A 19,937-nucleotide genomic window follows, 5' to 3' on the forward strand; every position below is an offset into this window, starting at 1 on the left:
CCCCATTGAAAGACACGTATATATTTTGTCTTGCCCATTCACCCTCTGAATGGCACACATACACAATCCTTGTCTCAAGCCTTACAATATTTTTTTAAACCTGTCTCCTCCTCTTTATCTATACTGATTTAAGTGGATTTAACTAGTGACATCCATAAGTGATTATAGCTTTAACCTGGATTCACCTGGTCAGCATATGTCATTGAAAGAGCAGGTGTTATTAATATTTGAAATAAGTTATTTTCAACCATTAACTGGGGCCTTGTTGAGGCCTTATCTAAGTAAGTAAATGCTGATTGACAATAAAGTATTATTTTGATGTATATAAAAAAAAATATGGTATGCAATTCCTATGTAGAGAAGGTTCTCTCTGGTAGTTGTTCAATATGACTTCATCTTGTACAGGGCACTCTTGTAAAATAGATGTTTAATCTCAATGTGACTCAATGTGACAATGTGATGTTTAAAAAACATCAACACAAACACAGGATATGGGGTACACATGGTATCAAATCAATACATACTAGGCCCTACTGCACCTGCATTCCAGCACCATTCCAGCATCTGGAATTGACTCAACATGTTTGAGGTGGGGGATCAATACATGTGGGGGAAGAGGTGGCTGTCGAATGTATGATTCTGATATGTACAGTTAAGTTCATTGTATGTGTGGGGGAGGGGGGGGGGCGTCCATGTTTGTGTCTGTACTCTGAGGTGTGTTTGAATATGAATGAGCAGCAGTGTTGTGATGTGTCCTATCCCGTCCTTGCATAGTGATCTTCCTTGGCCTCATCACATGTCTCAGTGGCTCCTCCTTAGGAGGGAGGGGGACACCACCACGGTACAGCCCCCACACTCATCGCTAGAGATCGAACTTCAGACTCCCTCCAAAACCACTGAACCCCTCAACACACCGAAAGAGATTACGGTGCACACCCTTAGAGGGAGCCGAAACAGGATAACTCCCTCCAAACTCACAAAGACACAGAGGAGGAACTATCCAACACCCAGGGAGAGAGAACGAGTGACCTCAGTCACCTCAGTCGAACACAGTCAGAAAGAGGAGGTGGAAGAGGCGTTAGATAGAGGAGGAGGTTACCCCAGAGGCAATTCCTCCTGTTCATGTGAGCAAGAAAGAGCAGAAGGCTTCTGATCAGCCAAATGGCAGGCAGAGGGAGAGGTCATAGTGATTCACACCCACAGAGAGAAAGACAACCCACACAACCTCTTGGTTGAAATGAACCACACAGAGGTAGAGGCAGATGGCCTTCAGGGCTAGCCAGTCAGCCTGCCTGCTCTGATCCTCAAGTCAATTGTATTTAAGTTCATGTTCATTAAAGATTTTTATCTTTAAGAATTTAAAAGTCCCATTTACTTAATGATCATTTTTCACTGTCTTCAACCCTCAAGAACCAGGGTGAGTCTGGGTCACCCTTTTACTAGGCAAACACAACTTGCATATCGTCATAGACTAGGCTGAAACGTTAATCTTTTAACCTTGCTTGAATAAAACAATGCATTTTTTATAGTGAGCAAGAGTTGCGCTTTTTCCTTTTCTATGATGATTCAAGTTTTTGGTTGCACCTCAACTCAAATTGGTTGAGCGCCCCTCGTTTTTTTGATGTCAAATAATACATTTTTTAAATATACTAAGTAAATTATTAAAAGCATTCAAATTGGGATGTTTCCCAGGTATTTACACAACCTACTCCACACTTGCAAAGTGAAAGTGTATAGAAAAGTTCTGAAATTAAGTAGTAAACAGAAGAAAAGCAGAATTGAGTCCAATTATAATGCAAATAATTTAATGGTCTATGGTTCAATCCCATTTCTGAATGTCTGATGAATAATTAATATTGTTCCTCCTCTTCCTTGTGGCAGGCGCAGCAGCACACTGCCCTCCAAAGCCTGCAAAAAAATCGTCGGACTGCCCCTTTCCTAGCTCTGCATGGAACATCCAGTGTCACGTCCTTGGTGACGTGTTGGGTGACATCCGGGATGACCACAGCAACATCCTCTGGAAAGGGAAAAAAGAGGAACAGAATGTAAACAAATGCAAACCGTAGGTTCTAAACACTGGCCAGTTGAAAGGTTCTACTAAGATGCCATGACAAACGGCACCTGTCAGAGTGCTCTCTAAGTGTTACTCACCTGCTTGGATGTCAGCTGGCAGAGTGGCGAAGACGGCCATCGTGAGAGTCCTTTCTTCAGGTGTGACGTCCACAACCTCCAAGAGGGGAGAGATTGGCTCTGCCTCTGTGTAAGTGGTGATGTCTTTAACATCCAGGTGGGAAGAAGCCTGGTCTTTCTCTGTATTAGGGGTGATTTCCACAACCTCCAGGTGGGAGGAAGCCGGGTCTGCGTCTATGTTAGGGGTGGAGTCCACAACCTCCAGGTGGGAAGAAGCCTGGTCTGCCTCTGTGTTAGGGGTGATGTCTTTAAACTCCAGGTGGGAAGAAGCCTGGTCTTTCTCTGTATTAGGGGTGATTTCCACAACCTCCAGGTGGGAGGAAGCCGGGTCTGCGTCTGTTATGGGTGACGACAACAATCCTGATGAGCTCTACTACTACAAGGCACCAGATGTCATCACAACAGGCATCTGTCAGAATGCTCCATATCATTGCTACTCACCTGCTTGGATGTCAGCTGGTAGTGTGGTGGAGACGGCCACCGCGAGGACAGAGGGGACTGGTAGGGTGGCTGCATGGGGCTGGAAGCAGCTCTGCACCTCGTCCGCCACAAAGGCACAGACAGAGCTCATATAAAAAGTGCTCTGGAGGTCATCCGTGGAGAAGGACTGACTGATTCTCCCGAGGATCGACCGCACAGAGTCAAAAGCAGCAGCCCGGGAGAAAGGGATGTGAGGAGAAGGGTCCTTTAACATGCAGGAGAGCTTCTCCACTACAGCCGCCACCATGCCCACGGCCATCCCGCTTATAAGGATTGGGTGCTCTGAATGGCCTTCCTCTGGCTGAAGCCACAGGGCCAGGAGGAGCCTGGGCACCACCTCCACCACCACCTGAGATGGGCTGAGCAGGTTGCTACGGGGCTCATTGGACTGCTCACCCAGAATGCTCCTCACAGCTCTCTCCATGATGCTGTGGACCTTAGGATCGCTGAAATCAACAAAAAGGAGAAGACAAAGCTAAACGATGTGCAATGTTCTCACATAGAACACTGTCTTAGTCTGTTTCTGCGTAGTTCCAGATGTGTAGATAAATGGATCAAGTCATATGGAGGGCAGTACATGGAACTCACATGTCAGCTGGCGAGTTGGAGTGCATGGAGCGACGGAGCTTGCAGAAAGCCTCGTGCTCTATGTTCATAATTTTTAGGCAAGTGTTTACTTCCCAGGCCTGCAGTATGAAACAGGAAGTCCCATTAGTGTAATTTCACAACAGATCTATCCTGCTGTGCTAACTTGTTGTTGAAAGGCTAGTAAAGAGCTCACTAACTTGTAGTATGTCTCTAACTCTCATTCTCTTACCAGCCGAGCGAGGTCGTTTCCCTCCTCCAGGGTTTCCTTCCACACCCTTCAAATAAAACACAGAGCAATTCAACTTTCCTGGCTTCTGATTTTTCTGTTGTTTATTTTACCCACACCTCCTGGAGTGCTGCTGGTGGCAGGGAATGGCAGTGAAGGTGAGTGCTGACGTGGTACTCACCTCTCCCTAAGGGATTTTTTGCCCTGAGACACCAGCCAGTTGCTCATGTGCTCCGTGGTGACATGGGGCGGGACCTGGCCTTGACTCTGGCGCAGCAGATAGTGGACCATGAGCTTCTTCTGCAAGATGAGGTAAGGTGTGAGACCGTGCCACGAAATACCATATCATGTGCTTTCAGAAGGGCCTCTCGCAACATTTCACAACTGCTCATGCCTTACAATTTGCAAGTGATATTAAGAACTCTTATGACCAACTTCTCTAAACTGTCTTGAAATACAACTCTCGTTCTGTTTATGTTTTTGTGGGATGAATCTTACCTGTTTATTGTAATATGTTTCCTCCCAGCAGGCCTGCAGAGTCTGAAAATAAAGGCTGCTTCTACAGAATTCCTTTGAAGATAATGAAAATAATTATGCTTTGTTATTCACAGGCATTTACAGTATGCTAAAATGCATTTCTCCTAAGATTACCTTTGTTGGACCATAAGTGAACTCCGGAATGCACAAAACCCTATCCATGATAAGATGGGGAAGAAATGCAGCGCTATAGATATACGGGATGCTCTAGAGATAACAGGAATGACTTAAAGTCGCGAATGATCAATGACTGTGGAGTCGTCCAATATGCTGCACTTAGAATTGAGTTGTAGGCGATGTTTGGCGCAAATAGAATGTTTACATTCTATTGCCATGGAGAAATGGAATGTGTAGAACCTGTATAAATGGGTATGCTTCTATGTCTTTATTTCGTGAAAGATTAAGCTCTTTGTTGTGTCATAATGTGTATATGAGGATGTAGGAGCCCGTCCCGATTCATGACGCGATTATCCAGGTGCATGTTGCTTAGACCTACTAATCCAACCTTGGTTTACAAGTTAAATATATTGTTTATATATGCCTATACAAATCTATCGACCACTTCCATTTAAAGCAATGATTGTCAATTGAAAATGTGGTTGTTGTGTTTTATCCTGTTGTGCGCCTTGAGTGTCAGTCCCCTTAAGCACATTATTCCAATATTTCCGAGCTCTGAATTGACACATTGAACACTTTTGCAAACATATTCGGTTCAAAATAAGAGTATGAATGACAATAAACGTATGACTTGGATTGTATGCATAACAGTGTAGTAAACAATATCGCTCCGCGTGGGAACTTTTGGCGTTGGGAAAGTATCCGTTATAAGTCTCCATGGCACGTATCACTTCGTTGTCTTGTTGGTAATAGTAAAAATGTATGACAGTCCGCATTGTAATGGTCTAACAGGTGTTTTCATTTTGCTTCTCACATTAAACAGACATTTGAGAACGGAATTGCTTACAGTTGTACCTATGATGCACAGACACACTAAAGCTGTACAGTGTAGTTTGAATAGTCAGTTTCAATTATTTGCAGATGTATTCCCTATTATTTACAAATCGAAAGATGTAACATTTGAAATGAATGTGGCAGAACAGTTTAGCATAGAGTTCCTATGGGAGTCTTCTCCTTCAGTCTTTTTGCCTCCTAGGCCTCGTTTCTCATTACATGGGATTTTCCCAGTGCCAACTTCACTTGCGATGGCCGCTGTCTACTGTCATGTGGTGCTGAATGACAAATATCGCTATGTCGATATTGCTGCTGTCCATGGTTCTGAAATATACAATCTTGACTATTTGCATATGTACGACCGTCCAAACTTGACCCCCCCACACATACACACACATTAATGCTAATCTCTCACACACTTTTGAACATTGCACAACCTGCAACAAGACACTGAAAGAGCATTTTATTCCAAGTGTGTTTGTGTTTGAATAAAGACCCAAAGAATGAAATCAATGTGTGGATGTTGATTGGACAATGTATATGTGCTTTGCAGAAGCCATTTTTTGAATTCCCTGTAGGGTGTATTTTACTGGAGTATGATCAGATTGCTTTGTTTAAGCCAGAATGAAGACTTGGTCTGAGAAACTATGCCGATTATAGCATGATAGCTATTTATTTTTAAATAAGGCAATGTATATATGACCCCCTTTCAAAGAGTCGCTCATTTATCACTTTCTTACAGATATACAGTGCTTTCAGAAAGTGTTCATACCCCTTAACTTATTCCTCATTTTGTTTTCTTACAGCCTGAATTCCAAATGGGTTAAATTATAGTTTTTTTATCATCTCACCCAGCTACAGACAATACCCCATAATGACAAAGTGAAAACATGTTTTTTAATTTTGTCTCAAATGTATTGAAAATGAAATACAGAAATATCTCATTTACATACGTGTTCACAATACATGTTAGAATCACCTTTGGCAGCGATTAAAGCTGTGAGTCTTTCTGGGTAAGTCTCCAAAAGTTTTGCACCCCTGGATTGTACAATATTTGCAATATCACAATATATACAGTACCAGTCAAACGTCTGGACACACCTACTCATTTAAGGGTTTTTCTTTATTTTTAAAATATTTTACTTTTTAGAATAATAGTGAACACATCAAAACTATGAAATAGCACAATTGGAATCATGTAGTAAGAAAAAAAGTGTTAAACAAATCGAAATATATTTGAGATTTGAGATTTTTCGAAGTAGCTATCCTTTCCCTTGATGACCACTTTGCACACTCTTGGCATTCTCTCAAACCTTTTCATGAGGTAGTCACCTGGAATGCATTTCAATTAACAGGTGTACCTTCTTAAAAGTTCATTTGTGGAATTTCTTTCCTTCTTAAAGCGTTTGAGCCAATAGGTTGTGTTGTGACAAGGTAGGGATGGTTTACAGAAGATATCCCTATTTAGTAAAAGACCAAGTCCATATTATGCCAAGAACAGCTCAAATAAGCAAAGAGAAACAACAGTCCATCGTTACATAAGACATGAACGTCAGTCAATACGGAACATTTCAAGAACTTTGAAAGTTTCTTCTAGTGCAGTCGCAAAAACCATGAAGCGCTATGATGAAACTGGCTCTCATGAGGACTGCCACAGGAAAGGAAGACCCAGAGTTACCTCTGCTGCAGAGGATAAGTTCAGTAGAGTTAACTGCACCTCAGATTGGAGCCCAAATAAATGCTTCACAGAGTTCAAGAAACACACACATCTCAACATGCACTGTTCAGAGGAGACTGCGTGAATCAGGCCTTCATGGTCGAATTGCTCCATTGAAACCACTACTAAAGGACGGACACCAATAATAAGAAGAGACTTGCTTGGGTCAAGAAACACGAGCAATGGACCGTTAGACTGGTGGAAATCTGTCCTTTGGTCTGATGAGTCCAAATTTGAGATTTTTGGCTTTCAATGTGTCTGTAAAGAATTCAGGGTGTTTAGTATGGTCTACGCTTCATTATAAAACTATTTGTTGAATGGTTTAAAATCTGTCAGAAGCTGCTTTCAATTCATGGTGGCTCTGAATAAGTCTTGACAGAGACAGAGCTTGTTTTGCCAAGGAAAGTGAAAAGGACTGAGGGAAAGATAAACGGAAAATACATGGAAAGGAACATGGAAGAACCTTAAAGAACATTGAATTTTCAAGATCATGTAACATCAAACCTAACATCAAAATGCATCTTATATTCCTGCCCTTACAGAAAAACCACATGATTTCAACTTACATTTGATGTGAAATCATGTGAAAACATGTTTTGGATCACAACGTGATCACATTTTCACATGTGTAGTTTAATGTAATCACATGTTGCTTTACATGTTATCACATTATCTTCACATAAGATTACATGAAAACATGTTTTTGGAACCCTTCCTGTGTTCACATGTGAAATTCATGTGGGTTTTGCGTAAACGCCCTGCAGTTCCACACTCAATGATCTTAATAATGCTTTAAAATGCACATGTACGATTGTGCATGTGTAATGGGTTGGAAACAAAGTCACTAAAAACAGACACCCATTTATTATTTACACCCCCCCCACAATTTGTTTATGTATTTGTCTTAATTAATCTAAATTGTAATTTCTACATACTTTAGCGTTAGAAGTCGATCAGGCCAATAGATGGCGCTGTTGTACTGTTGTAGCAGGAGAAACAGCAAGTTCTGGCCAAGCACTCACCATTCTGCAGAATAAGGATCAGAACTTTACAGAGGTAAACTGTGTCTGTTCTTTTTACTATTACAGGTATGTAACAGAACTTCCAAACGTTCAAATATATACACAATATGTAATGACATGCTATTTAACAACTTTGTCAAGATATTATCACGTTAGGAAAGGTTTTGTTTTGATTTTGTGTCGAACTGAGTTAGAGAAGAACGTGATTTACGTTGAGCGAGAGAATATGTTAGCTTGATGCTAGCTGAGGTAAAAAACGATTTACGAGTCACAGGGACTATGTTTACTGAGTAGCTTACTTGTACTGGATTTTGTCTAGGAGATTTTTTATAAAGAATCCATTTGTTAGGGATTTCTGAGTTGGTTTTACATGTTATTGGTTTTGTGTAAAATTGTGCTCACTAGCTGGTAAACTGGCCGAGCACGCTCAGTCTGGTGGACTGTTAGTGCATACAGTGAGAGAGAGACGATTTTCTGGAGGTCCCAATATCTTAAAGCTGAATGTATTGTTGTCCGTTTTCTATAGAGGTAGCGGTATATAGAAAAACATTCAGTTATGTTTTCATATTTAGGTGTTTCTATTGTATGAATGTGAAATACATTGTGGTTTTCATGTGAAACCATACACTAAGACAGGGTTATTTGTGGAACATTTTTTAATTCGGCTTTAGTGTAACGGGTGTTCTCCTCCTCTTCGTCTGAAGAGGAGGAGTAGGGATTTGACCAAAGCGCAGCGTTGAAAGTAGACATGATTTATTAAATGAAAACGACGAAACACGAAAAACACTTGAGAATATACAAAATAATAAACAGAGTCAACAGACCTGAACAAACGAACTTACATACAACGAAGAACGCACGAACAGGAAAATGACTACACAAACGAACAAACCGAAACAGTCCCGTGTGGCGCAACATACACAAACACAGGAGACAACCACCCACAACAAACAATGTGAAACCACCTACCTTAATATGGTTCTCAATCAGAGGAGATGAAAACCACCTGCCTCTAATTGAGAACCATATCAGGTCACCCATTAACCAACATAGAAACACATAACATAGAATGCCCACCCACACTCACGCCCTGACCGACTAACACATACAAAAACAACAGAAAACAGGTCAGGAACGTGACATTTAGGTAAAGTGCATTCATGTTGTGTGATTTAAAGTGTGCACTTGTTTGATGTGAATATTTTCAAAGTTCTAAAAAGAAAATAGACAATTGAACAACAGAAAAAAAACATTCTTCGGAATAAAGAAAGCGCCAGAACTTTGCAGACGTAAACTTGTGTCCGTTCTTTTTACTATTGCAGGCCACCTCAGCTACACATGCACTCTGTCTGCACATGCATGCACATACACACGGACAAACACACACTAATGTTCTCTCTCTTGTGTTTGTCAGCAGTTCATGGTGGCCCTGTCATTTGCCTCCTTCACCAAAGCTCTGTCAGGGACCTACATGAAGAGTGCCATCAGAGATCACTTTGACCTGTCCAGCTCTCTCATCGGACTCATAGACGGCAGCTTTGAGATGGGTATCAACAATAGCATTGAGTTGCTTGAGAATTCATGTAGTAAAAACCAGATACAGACTACAGTATGATCCATTTTTTTTGTGGTTCAATCAGAGTCTGCTCACAATACTGTCCAGTTTTATAGTTGTTCCTATTAATTGATTGACTGGTGTTTGTCCATGACTCTACTGTCAAACATCTAACATTGTTTTAAGTGATGCTATGTTGTTGCAGCCTAGTATCCAAACTGATATGCCATTTTTAGTTAACAAAAAAACAGTGTTTATAATTTGCGATTCCTGGCTACTGTAGTGTTGTGGTTTCTTGCAGGTAACCTGCTGTTCCTGGCTGTGGTCAGCCATTTTGGGGCGAAGCTGCACAGGCTCATTGCTATGGGCTGTTTCCTCATGGCTGTAGGATCCTTCCTCACAGGCCTGCCACACTTCTTCATGGGACGGTAAAACAACTGAAATACTGGTTAAACTTGTACTTGTAGAGATATTCCAATGCGGAGGATAGTTTCACTATAGAAATAAAGAAATGTATCCAGTTGTTGATTAATCTCAGTTAACATAGAACTAAAGTCTTGCGTAATTGGTCAGCTGCTTGATTGTGTTTTGGGGTCATACATGTTAAGAGAAGGGATTAAGAGATGCTTTAACTGTGATGTGGTAAAGTTGGAGCCAGGTGCAGAGAAGAGACCGGAAGATGAAGCAGTGGTTCCAACCAGTGTCTCCGCCCCTTCAAGGGCCCACTTAACTGCCAAGAGCTCCCGGTTGCCTACATCGTAGTTGCCTTCCGCTGGTCGAGAACCGCTTGGAGAGAAAGGCGCATGGGTGCAGTTTCTTGTCCTCCTCGTTCCGCTGTGAAAGGACTGCCCCAGCTCCAGTGTCCGAGGCGCCCACCTCTACCACAAAGGGGCGTGTAGGATCAGGATGAACGAGGATGGGTCCGGAGGTGAAACGTCCCTTGAGCTCTATGAATGCCCTGTCAGCCTCGGGATTCCAGCAAAAACCTGCTTGAGTGAGGTGGGACAGGGCTGTATGTGTTCCGGAAGGGTTTTTGGAGAAGATCAGGATGTCGTCGAGGTAAACAAAGACGAACCGATTCAACAAATCCCTAAGAGTGTCATTGATCAATGCTTGAAAGACTGCCGGTGAGTTCGATATTCCGAAGGTCATGACTAAATACTCAGTGACAACTAGGGTGTTAAAGGCAGTTTTCCACTCATCTCCCTCCCTGATTCTCACCAGATTTTAAGTGTTGCGGAGGTCCAGTTTGGTGAAGAATTGGCCTCCTAAGGCCAACTCCAAGGCGGCGGACATCGGGTAGGGGGTAACGATTCTTGATCCTAATCCTTTTCAGCCTTCTGTAATCGATGCAAGGACTGAAGTTTGGGTCAGAGACAGAGAGACAAGGGATGTGTTTAGACAGGCAACCCAATTATGATATTTTTTCCACTAATTGGTCTTTTGACCAATCACATGAGATATTTTCGCATCAGCTCTTTTTCAGAGCATATCTGATTGCTCAAAAGACCAGTCCAGGTCCCCTGGTGTACGATGGCAGCCTGTTGTCAGAGTGTAACAGAGACTGCTCCTGCTTTGCTGGGGAGTGGGACCCTGTGTGTTCAGACAACGGCATCACCTACACCTCCCCCTGCCTCGCAGGCTGCTCCAGCTTTACAGGTTACGGCAAGAACACGGTACCAATACTATTAATGTACTGAGTGTTCAACACCTTCACAGGGATGCTGGCCCATGTTGACTCCAATGCTTCCCACAGTTGTGTCAAGTTGGCTTTATGTCTTTTGAGTGGTGGACCATTCTTGATACACACTTGAAACTGTTGAGTGTAAAAAACCCAGCAGCGTTGCAGTTCTTGACACAGACTGGTACCCCTGGCACCTACTACCATGCCCCGTTGAAAGACACGTATATATGTTGTCTTGCCCATTCACCCTCTGAATGGCACACGTACACAATCCTTGTCTCAATTGTCTCAAGCCTTACAATATTTTGTAAAACCTGTCTCCTCCTCTTTATCTATACTGATTTAAGTGGATTTAACTAGTGACATCCATAAGGGATTATGGCTTTAACCTGGATTCACCTGGTCAGCATATGTCATGGAAAGAGCAGGTGTTCTTAATAGTTTATACACTCAGTGTAACTCATTGGCACTGAAATAAGTTATTTTCAACCATTAACTGGGGCCTTGTTGAGGCCTTATCTAAGTAAGTAAATGCTGATTGACAGTAAAGTATTATTTTGATGTATGTAAAAAAGATGGTATGCAATTCCTATGTAGAGAACGTTCTCTCTGGTAGTTGTTCAATATGACTTCAACTTGTACAGGGCACTCTTGTAAAATAGATGTTTAATCTCAATGTGACTCCCTGTTTAAATAAAAGTTAAATCAAATTTAAAAAAAACATCAACACAAACACAGGATATGGGGTACACATGGTATCACATCATTACATACTAGGCCCTACTGCACCTGCATTCCAGCACCATTCCAGCATCTGGAATTGACTCAACATGTTTGAGGTGGGGGATCAATACATGTGGGGGAAGAGGTGGCTGTCGAATGTATGATTCTGATATGTACAGTTAAGTTCATTGTGTGTGGGGGGGGCGTCCATGTTTGTGTCCGTACTCTGAGGTGTGTTTGAATATGAATGAGCAGCAGTGTTGTGATGTGTCCTATCCCGTCCTTGCAGAGTGATCTTCCTTGGCCTCATCACATGTCTCAGTGGCTCCTCCTTAGGAGGGAGGGGGACACCACCACGGTACAGCCCCCACACTCATCGCTAGAGATCGAACTTCAGACTCCCTCCAAAACCACTGAACCCCTCAACACACCGAAAGAGATTACGGTGCACACCCTTAGAGGGAGCCGAAACAGGATAACTCCCTCCAAACTCACAAAGACACAGAGGAGGAGGAACTATCCAACACCCAGGGAGAGAGAACGAGTGACCTCAGTCAAACACAGTCAGAAAGAGGAGGTGGAAGAGGCGTTAGATAGAGGAGGAGGTTACCCCAGAAGCAATTCCTCCTGTTCATGTGAGCAAGAAAGAGCAGAAGGCTTCTGATCAGCCAAATGGCAGGCAGAGGGAGAGGTCATAGTGATTCACACCCACAGAGAGAAAGACAACCCACACAACCTCTTGGTTGAGATGAACCGCACAGGTAGAGGCAGAGGGCCTTCAGGGCTAGCCAGTCAGCCTGCCTGCTCTGATTGTAACGGCGTTCCTCTCTCTCTTCATAAGAAGAGGAGGAGTAGTGATCGAACCAAGGCGCAGCGGGTTGTGAATACATGATGAATTTTATTTACAAGACAAAACGAAACAAACTATACTTGAATAAACTAACAAAATAACAAAACGAAAGTAGACAGACTTAGTACGACGAACTGACATAACACACGCAGAACGAACGAACAAGTACTTACTACAAAAACGCACGAACAAACCGAAACAATCCCGTATGGTGTAACATCGACACAGACACAGGAGACAACCACCCACAAACAAACATTGTGAACAGCCTACCTAAATATGACTCTCAATCAGAGGAAACGTCAAACACCTGCCTCTAATTGAGAGCCATACCAGGCAACCCAAAACCAACATAGAAACAGACAACATAGAATGCCCACCCAAACTCACGTCCTGACCAACTAACACATAAAACTAACAGAAAACAGGTCAGGAACGTGACATAACCCCCCCCTCAAGGTGCGTACTCCGAACGCATCACCAAAAGTCCAGGGGAGGGTCTGGGTGGGCATCTGACCACGGTGGTGGCTTAGGCTCCGGGCGTGGTTCCCACCCCACCATAATCAATCCCAGCTTACTTCTACCCCCTATCATGACCACCCTCTTATTACCCCCACCTAATTTAAGGGACAACACCAAGATAAAGGACAGCTCCGGGACCAGGTAGCTCAGGACAGAGAGGTAGCTCAGGACAGAGGGATAGATCAAGATAGAAAAGTAGCTCAGGATAGAGAGGTAGCTCAGGATAAAGAGGTAGCTCAGGATAGAGGGGCAACTCCGGACTGAAGGGCAGCTCCGGACAGAGAGACAGCTCTGGACTGAGGGGCAGTTCTGAATTACTAGCCGCTTCTGGCTGAGGGACAGCTCATGGCTGACTGACGGCTCTGGACGCTCATGGCAGGCTGACGGCTCTGGACGCTCATGGCAGGCTGACGGCTCTGGACGCTCATGGCAGGCTGACGGCTCTGGACGCTCATGGCAGGCTGACGGCTCTGGACGCTCATGGCAGGCTGACGGCTCTGGACGCTCATGGCAGGCTGACGGCTCTGGACGCTCATGGCAGGCTGACGGCTCTGGACGCTCATGGCAGGCTGACGGCTCTGGACGCTCATGGCTCTCTGACGGCTCTGGCTGCTCATGGCTCTCTGACGGCTCTGGCTGCTCATGGCTCTCTGACGGCTCTAGCTGCTCATGGCTCGCTGACGGCTCTGGCAGATCCTGTCTGGCTGGCAGATCCTGTCTGGTTGGCGGCTCTGGCAGATCCTGTCTGGTTGGCGGCTCTGGCAGATCCTGTCTGGTTGGCGGCTCTGGCAGATCCTGTCTGGTTGGCGGCTCTGGCAGATCCTGTCTGGTTGGCGGCTCTGGCAGATCCTGTCTGGTTGGCGGCTCTGGCAGATCCTGTCTGGTTGGCGGCTCTGGCAGATCCTGTCTGGTTGGCGGCTCTGGCAGATCCTGTCTGACGGACGGCTCTAGCGGCTCCTGTCTGGCGGGCGGCTCTAGCGGCTCCTGTCTGGCGGACGGCTCTGTAGGCTCATGGCAGACGGGCGGCTTTGCAGGCTCATGGCAGACGGGCGGCTTTGCAGGCTCATTGCAGACGGATGGCTCAGACGGCGCTGGGGAGACGGATGGCTCAGATGGCGCTGGGGAGACGGATGGCTCAGATGGCGCTGGGGAGACGGATGGCTCAGATGGCGCTGGGGAGACGGATGGCTCTGGCCGGATAAGGCGCACTGTAGACCTGGTGCGTGGTGCCGGAACTGGAGGCACCGGGCTAAGGACACGCACCTTCATACTAGTGCGGGGAGCAGGGACAGGACACACTGGACTCTCAAAGCGTACTCTATACCTGGTGCGTGGTACCGGCACTGGTGGCACCGGGCTGAGGGCACGCACCTCAGGACTAGTACGGGGAGAAGTGACAGTGTGTACAGGACTCAGGAGACGCACAGGTGGCTTAGTGCGTGGGGCCGGAACTGGAGGCACCGAACTGGATACACGCACTATAGGGAGAGTGCGTGGAGGAGGAACAGGGCTCTGGAAACGCACTGGTAGCCTAGTGCGTAGTGTAGGCACTGTAGGTACTAGGCTGGGGCGGGGAGGTGGCGCCGGAAATACCGGACCGTGCAGGCGTACTGGCTCTCTTGAGCATTGAGCCTGCCCAACCTTACCTGGTTGAATGCTCCCGGTCGCCCGACCAGTGCGGGGAGGTGGAATAACCCGCACCGGGCTGTGTAGGCGAACCGGGGAAACCATGCGTAAGGCAGGTGCCATGTATGCCGGCCCGAGGAGACGCACTAGAGACCAGACGCGTTGAGCCGGCCTCATGACACCTGGCTCAATGCCCAATCTAGCCCTACCAGTGCGGGGAGGTGGAATAACCCGCACCGGGCTATGCACACGTACAGGAGACACCCTGCGCTCTACTGCGTAACACGGTGTCTGCCCGTACTCCCGCTCTCCACGGTTAGCCTGGGAAGTGGGCGCAGGTCTCCTACCTGCCCTTGGCCCACTACCCCTTAGCCACCCCCCAAGAAATTTTTGGGTGTTACTCACGGGCTTTTCGGGCTTCCGTGCAAGACGCGTCCCCTCATAACTCCGGTTCCCTTCTCCGGTTGCCTCTGCTCTCCTCAGTGCCTCCACCTGTTCCCATGGGAGGCGATCCCTTCCAGCCAGGATCTCCTCCCATGTGTAGCAACCTTTACCGTCCAATACATCGTCCCAAGTCCATTCCTCCTTCTTGCGCTGTCCCTTACTCCGTTTACACCGCTGCTTGATTCTGGATTGGTGGGTGGTTCTGTAACGGCGTTCCTCTCTCTCTTCATAAGAAGAGGAGGAGTAGTGATCGAACCAAGGCGCAGCGGGTTGTGAATACATGATGAATTTTATTTACAAGACAAAACGAAACAAACTATACTTGAATAAACTAATAAAATAACAAAACGAAAGTAGACAGACTTAGTACGACGAACTGACATAACACACGCAGAACGAACGAACAAGTACTTACTACAAAAACGCACGAACAAACCGAAACAATCCCGTATGGTGTAACATCGACACAGACACAGGAGACAACCACCCACAAACAAACATTGTGAACAGCCTACCTAAATATGACTCTCAATCAGAGGAAACGTCAAACACCTGCCTCTAATTGAGAGCCATACCAGGCAACCCAAAACCAACATAGAAACAGACAACATAGAATGCCCACCCAAACTCACGTCCTGACCAACTAACACATAAAACTAACAGAAAACAGGTCAGGAACGTGACACTGATCCTCAAGTCAATTGTATTTAAATTCATGTTCATTAAAGATTTTTATTCAAGAATTTAAAAGTCCCATTTACTTAATGATCATTTTTCACTGTCTTCAACCCTCAAGAACCAGCGTGAGTCTGGGTCGCCCTTTTACTGGGCAAACACAACTTGCATTTCGTCATTGACTAGGCCGAAACGTTAATCGTTTAACCTTGCTTGAATAAAACAATGCATTTTTTATAGTGAGGAAGCGTTGCGCTTTTTCCTTTTCTATGATTTACATTTACATTTAAGTCATTTAGCAGACGCTCTTATCCAGAGCGACTTACAAATTGGTGCATTCACCTTATGATATCCAGTGGAACAACCACTTTACAATAGTGCATCTAACTCTTTTAAGGGGGGGGGGGTTAGAAGGATTACTTTATCCTATCCTAGGTATTCCTTAAAGAGGTGGGGTTTCAGGTGTCTCCGGAAGGTGGTGATTGACTCCGCTGACCTGGCGTCGTGAGGGAGTTTGTTCCACCATTGGGGTGCCAGAGCAGCGAACAGTTTTGACTGGGCTGAGCGGGAACTGTACTTCCTCAGAGGTAGGGAGGCGAGCAGGCCAGAGGTGGATGAACGCAGTGCCCTTGTTTGGGTGTAGGGCCTGATCAGAGCCTGAAGGTACGGAGGTGCCGTTCCCCTCACAGCTCCGTAGGCAAGCACCATGGTCTTGTAGCGGATGCGAGCTTCAACTGGAAGCCAGTGGAGAGAGCGGAGGAGCGGGGTGACGTGAGAGAACTTGGGAAAGTTGAACACCAGACGGGCTGCGGCGTTCTGGATGAGTTGTAAGGGTTTAATGGCACAGGCAGGGAGCCCAGCCAACAGCGAGTTGCAGTAATCCAGACGGGAGATGACAAGTGCCTGGATTAGGACCTGCGCCGCTTCCTGCGTGAGGCAGGGTCGTACTCTGCGAAAGTTGTAGAGCATGAACCTACAGGAACGGGTCACCGCCTTGATGTTAGTTGAGAACGACAGGGTGTTGTCCAGGATCACGCCAAGGTTCTTAGCACTCTGGGAGGAGGACACAATGGAGTTGTCAACCGTGATGGCGAGATCATGGAACGGGCAGTCCTTCCCCGGGAGGAAGAGCAACTCCGTCTTGCCGAGGTTCAGCTTGAGGTGGTGATCCGTCATCCACACTGATATGTCTGCCAGACATGCAGAGATGCGATTCACCACCTGGTTATCAGAGGGGGGAAAGGAGAAGATTAATTGTGTGTCGTCTGCATAGCAATGATAGGAGAGACCATGTGAGGATATGACAGAGCCAAGTGACTTGGTGTATAGCGAGAATAGGAGAGGGCCTAGAACAGAGCCCTGGGGGACACCAGTGGTGAGAGCACGTGGTGCGGAGACAGATTCTCGCCACGCCACCTGGTAGGAGCGACCTGTCAGGTAGGACGCAATCCAAGCGTGGGCCGCGCCGGAGATGCCCAGCTCGGAGAGGGTGGAGAGGAGGATCTGATGGTTCACAGTATCAAAGGCAGCCGATAGGTCTAGAAGGATGAGAGCAGAGGAGAGAGAGTTAGCTTTAGCAGTGCGGAGCGCCTCCGTGACACAGAGAAGAGCAGTCTCAGTTGAATGACTAGTCTTGAAACCTGACTGATTTGGATCAAGAAGGTCATTCTGAGAGAGATAGCAGGAGAGCTGGCCAAGGACGGCACGTTCAAGAGTTTTGGAGAGAAAAGAAAGAAGGGATACTGGTCTGTAGTTATTGACATCGGAGGGATCGAGTGTAGGTTTTTTCAGAAGGGGTGCAACTCTCGCTCTCTTGAAGACGGAAGGGACGTAGCCAGCGGTCAAGGATGAGTTGATGAGCGAGGTGAGGTAAGGGAGAAGGTCTCCGGAAATGGTCTGGAGAAGAGAGGAGGGGATAGGGTCAAGCGGGCAGGTTGTTGGGCGGCCGGCCGTCACAAGACGCGAGATTTCATCTGGAGAGAGAGGGGAGAAAGAGGTCAAAGCACAGGGTAGGGCAGTGTGAGCAGAACCAGCGGTGTCGTTTGACTTAGCAAACGAGGATCGGATGTCGTCGACCTTCTTTTCAAAATGGTTGACGAAGTCATCAGCAGAGAGGGAGGAGGGGGGAGGAGGATTCAGGAGGGAGGAGAAGGTGGCAAAGAGCTTCCTAGGGTTAGAGGCAGATGCTTGGAATTTAGAGTGGTAGAAATTGGCTTTAGCAGCAGAGACAGAAGAGGAGAATGTAGAGAGGAGGGAGTGAAAGGATGCCAGGTCCGCAGGGAGGCGAGTTTTCCTCCATTTCCGCTCGGCTGCCCGGAGCTCTTACGTCTGGGCTTCACAAGAGAAGGTCACGATTGGCTTGTGGGTTATCTGTCATCTATTTGGCGTGTGCTATGGCCCAAACAGTAGCCTGTGTAAAGTTGGTTTAATAAACCGTCAATTCGCAAACTCAAGCCTCTGTCTGGACAATTGTTCATTTATGATCTAGTCAGGTCATTACATTGGTAACATATGATGTTTCAAGTTTTTGGTTGCACCTCAACTCAAATTGGTTGAGCGCCCTTTGTTTTTTTGATGTCAAATAATACATTTTTTTAAATTTAAGTAAATTATTAAAAGCATTCAAATTGGGATGTTTCCCAGGTATTTACACAACCTACTACACACTTGCAAAGTGAAAGTTTATAGAAAAGTTCTGAAATTAAGTAGTAACCAGAAGAAAAGCAGAATTGAGTCCAATTTATAATGCAAATAATTTAATGGTCTATGGTTCAATCCCATTTCTGAATGTCTGATGAATAATTAATATTGTTCCTCCTCTTCCTTGTGGCAGGCGCAGCAGCACACTGCCCTCCAAAGCCTGCAAAAAAATCGCCGGACTGCCCCTTTCCTAGCTCTGCATGGAACATCCAGTGTCACGTCCTTGGTGACGTGTTGGGTGACATCCGGAATGACCACAGCAACATCCTCTGGAAAGGGAAAAAAGAGGAACAGAATGTAAACAAATGCAAACCGTAGGTTCTAAACACTGGCCAGTTGAAAGGTTCTACTAAGATGCCATGACAAACGGCACCTGTCAGAGTGCTCTCTAAGTGTTACTCACCTGCTTGGATGTCAGCTGGCAGAGTGGCGAAGACGGCCATCGTGAGAGTCCTTTCTTCAGGTGTGACGTCCACAACCTCCAAGAGGGAAGAGATGGGCTCTGCCTCTGTGTAAGTGGTGATGTCTTTAACCTCCAGGTGGGAAGATGCCGGGTCTGCCTCTGTATTAGGGGTGATGTCCACAACCTCCAGGTGGGAAGAAGCCTGGTCTTCCTCTGTATTAGGGGTGATGTCCACAACCTCCAGGTGGGAAGAAGCCTGGTCTGCCTCTGTGTTAGTGGTGATGTCTTTAACCTCCAGGTGGGAAGAAGCCTGGTCTGCCTCTGTATTAGGGGTGATGTCCACAACCTCCAGGTGGGAAGAAGCCTGGTCTGCCTCTGTGTTATGGGTGATGTCTTTAACCTCCAGGTGAGAAGAAGCCTGGTCTGCCTCTGTGTTAGGGGTGATGTCTTTAACCTCCAGGTGGGAAGAAGCCTGGTCTGCCTCTGTGTTAGGGTTGATGTCCACAACCTCCAGGTGGGAAGAAGCCTGGTCTGCCTCTGTGTTAGGGGTGATGTCCACAACCTCCAGGTGGGAAGAAGCCTGGTCTGCCTCTATGTTAGGGGTAATGTCTACAACCTCCAGGTGGGAGGAAGCCGGGTCTGCGTCTGTTATGGGTGACGACAACAATCCTGATGAGCTCTACTACTACAAGGCACCAAGATGTCATCACAACAGGCATCTGTCAGAATGCTCCATATCATTGCTACTCACCTGCTTGGATGTCAGCTGGTAGTGTGGTGGAGACGGCCACCGCGAGGACAGAGGGGACTGGTAGGGTGGCTGCAGGGGGCTGGAAGCAGCTCTGCACCTCGTCCACCACAAAGGCACAGACAGAGCTCATATAAAAAGTGCTCTGGAGGTCATCTGTGGAGAAGGACTGACTGATTCTCCCGAGGATCGACTGCACAGAGTCAAAAGCAGCAGCCCGGGAGAAAGGGATGTGAGGAGAAGGGTCCTTTAACATGCAGGAGAGCTTCTCCACTACAGCCGCCACCATGCCCACG

The 19,937-nt window shown here is 46.3% G+C and overlaps 1 protein-coding gene and 1 long non-coding RNA gene across 6 annotated transcripts; one reads left to right on the forward strand and one right to left on the reverse strand.

Moving 5' to 3' along the window:
- Positions 1 to 1,647: 1,647 nt before the first annotated feature.
- LOC139542020 (uncharacterized) lies at positions 1,648 to 19,818 on the reverse strand. 4 transcript variants are annotated; one of them, XM_071346994.1, is made up of 5 exons: positions 19,645 to 19,792; positions 19,510 to 19,538; positions 19,402 to 19,455; positions 18,894 to 19,131; positions 1,648 to 2,017 (listed from the first exon to the last, which is right to left on the reverse strand). In XM_071346994.1, exons 1-5 carry the CDS (start codon positions 19,772 to 19,774, stop codon positions 1,851 to 1,853), a joined length of 618 nt encoding a protein of 205 aa, XP_071203095.1. In that variant the 5' UTR covers positions 19,775 to 19,792; the 3' UTR covers positions 1,648 to 1,850. The 4 variants fall into 4 exon arrangements, 2 of the variants coding, with proteins under 2 accessions (XP_071203095.1, XP_071203094.1); XM_071346993.1 differs by lacking the exon at positions 1,648 to 2,017 and adding an exon at positions 18,530 to 18,759 and having other exon boundaries at positions 19,645 to 19,789; XR_011668452.1 differs by lacking the exons at positions 1,648 to 2,017; positions 18,894 to 19,131 and adding an exon at positions 19,213 to 19,239 and having other exon boundaries at positions 19,645 to 19,818.
- LOC139542019 (uncharacterized) lies at positions 9,625 to 12,421 on the forward strand. 2 transcript variants are annotated; one of them, XR_011668450.1, is made up of 4 exons: positions 9,625 to 9,694; positions 9,925 to 10,393; positions 10,491 to 10,942; positions 11,963 to 12,421. It is a non-coding gene; the product is annotated as an uncharacterized lncRNA (long non-coding RNA). The 2 variants fall into 2 exon arrangements; XR_011668449.1 differs by having other exon boundaries at positions 10,491 to 10,565.
- Positions 19,819 to 19,937: the final 119 nt, after the last annotated feature.

The sequence above is a fragment of the Salvelinus alpinus genome, chromosome 17 (assembly GCF_045679555.1).
Source record: "Salvelinus alpinus chromosome 17, SLU_Salpinus.1, whole genome shotgun sequence".
Lineage (NCBI taxonomy): Eukaryota > Metazoa > Chordata > Actinopteri > Salmoniformes > Salmonidae > Salvelinus > Salvelinus alpinus.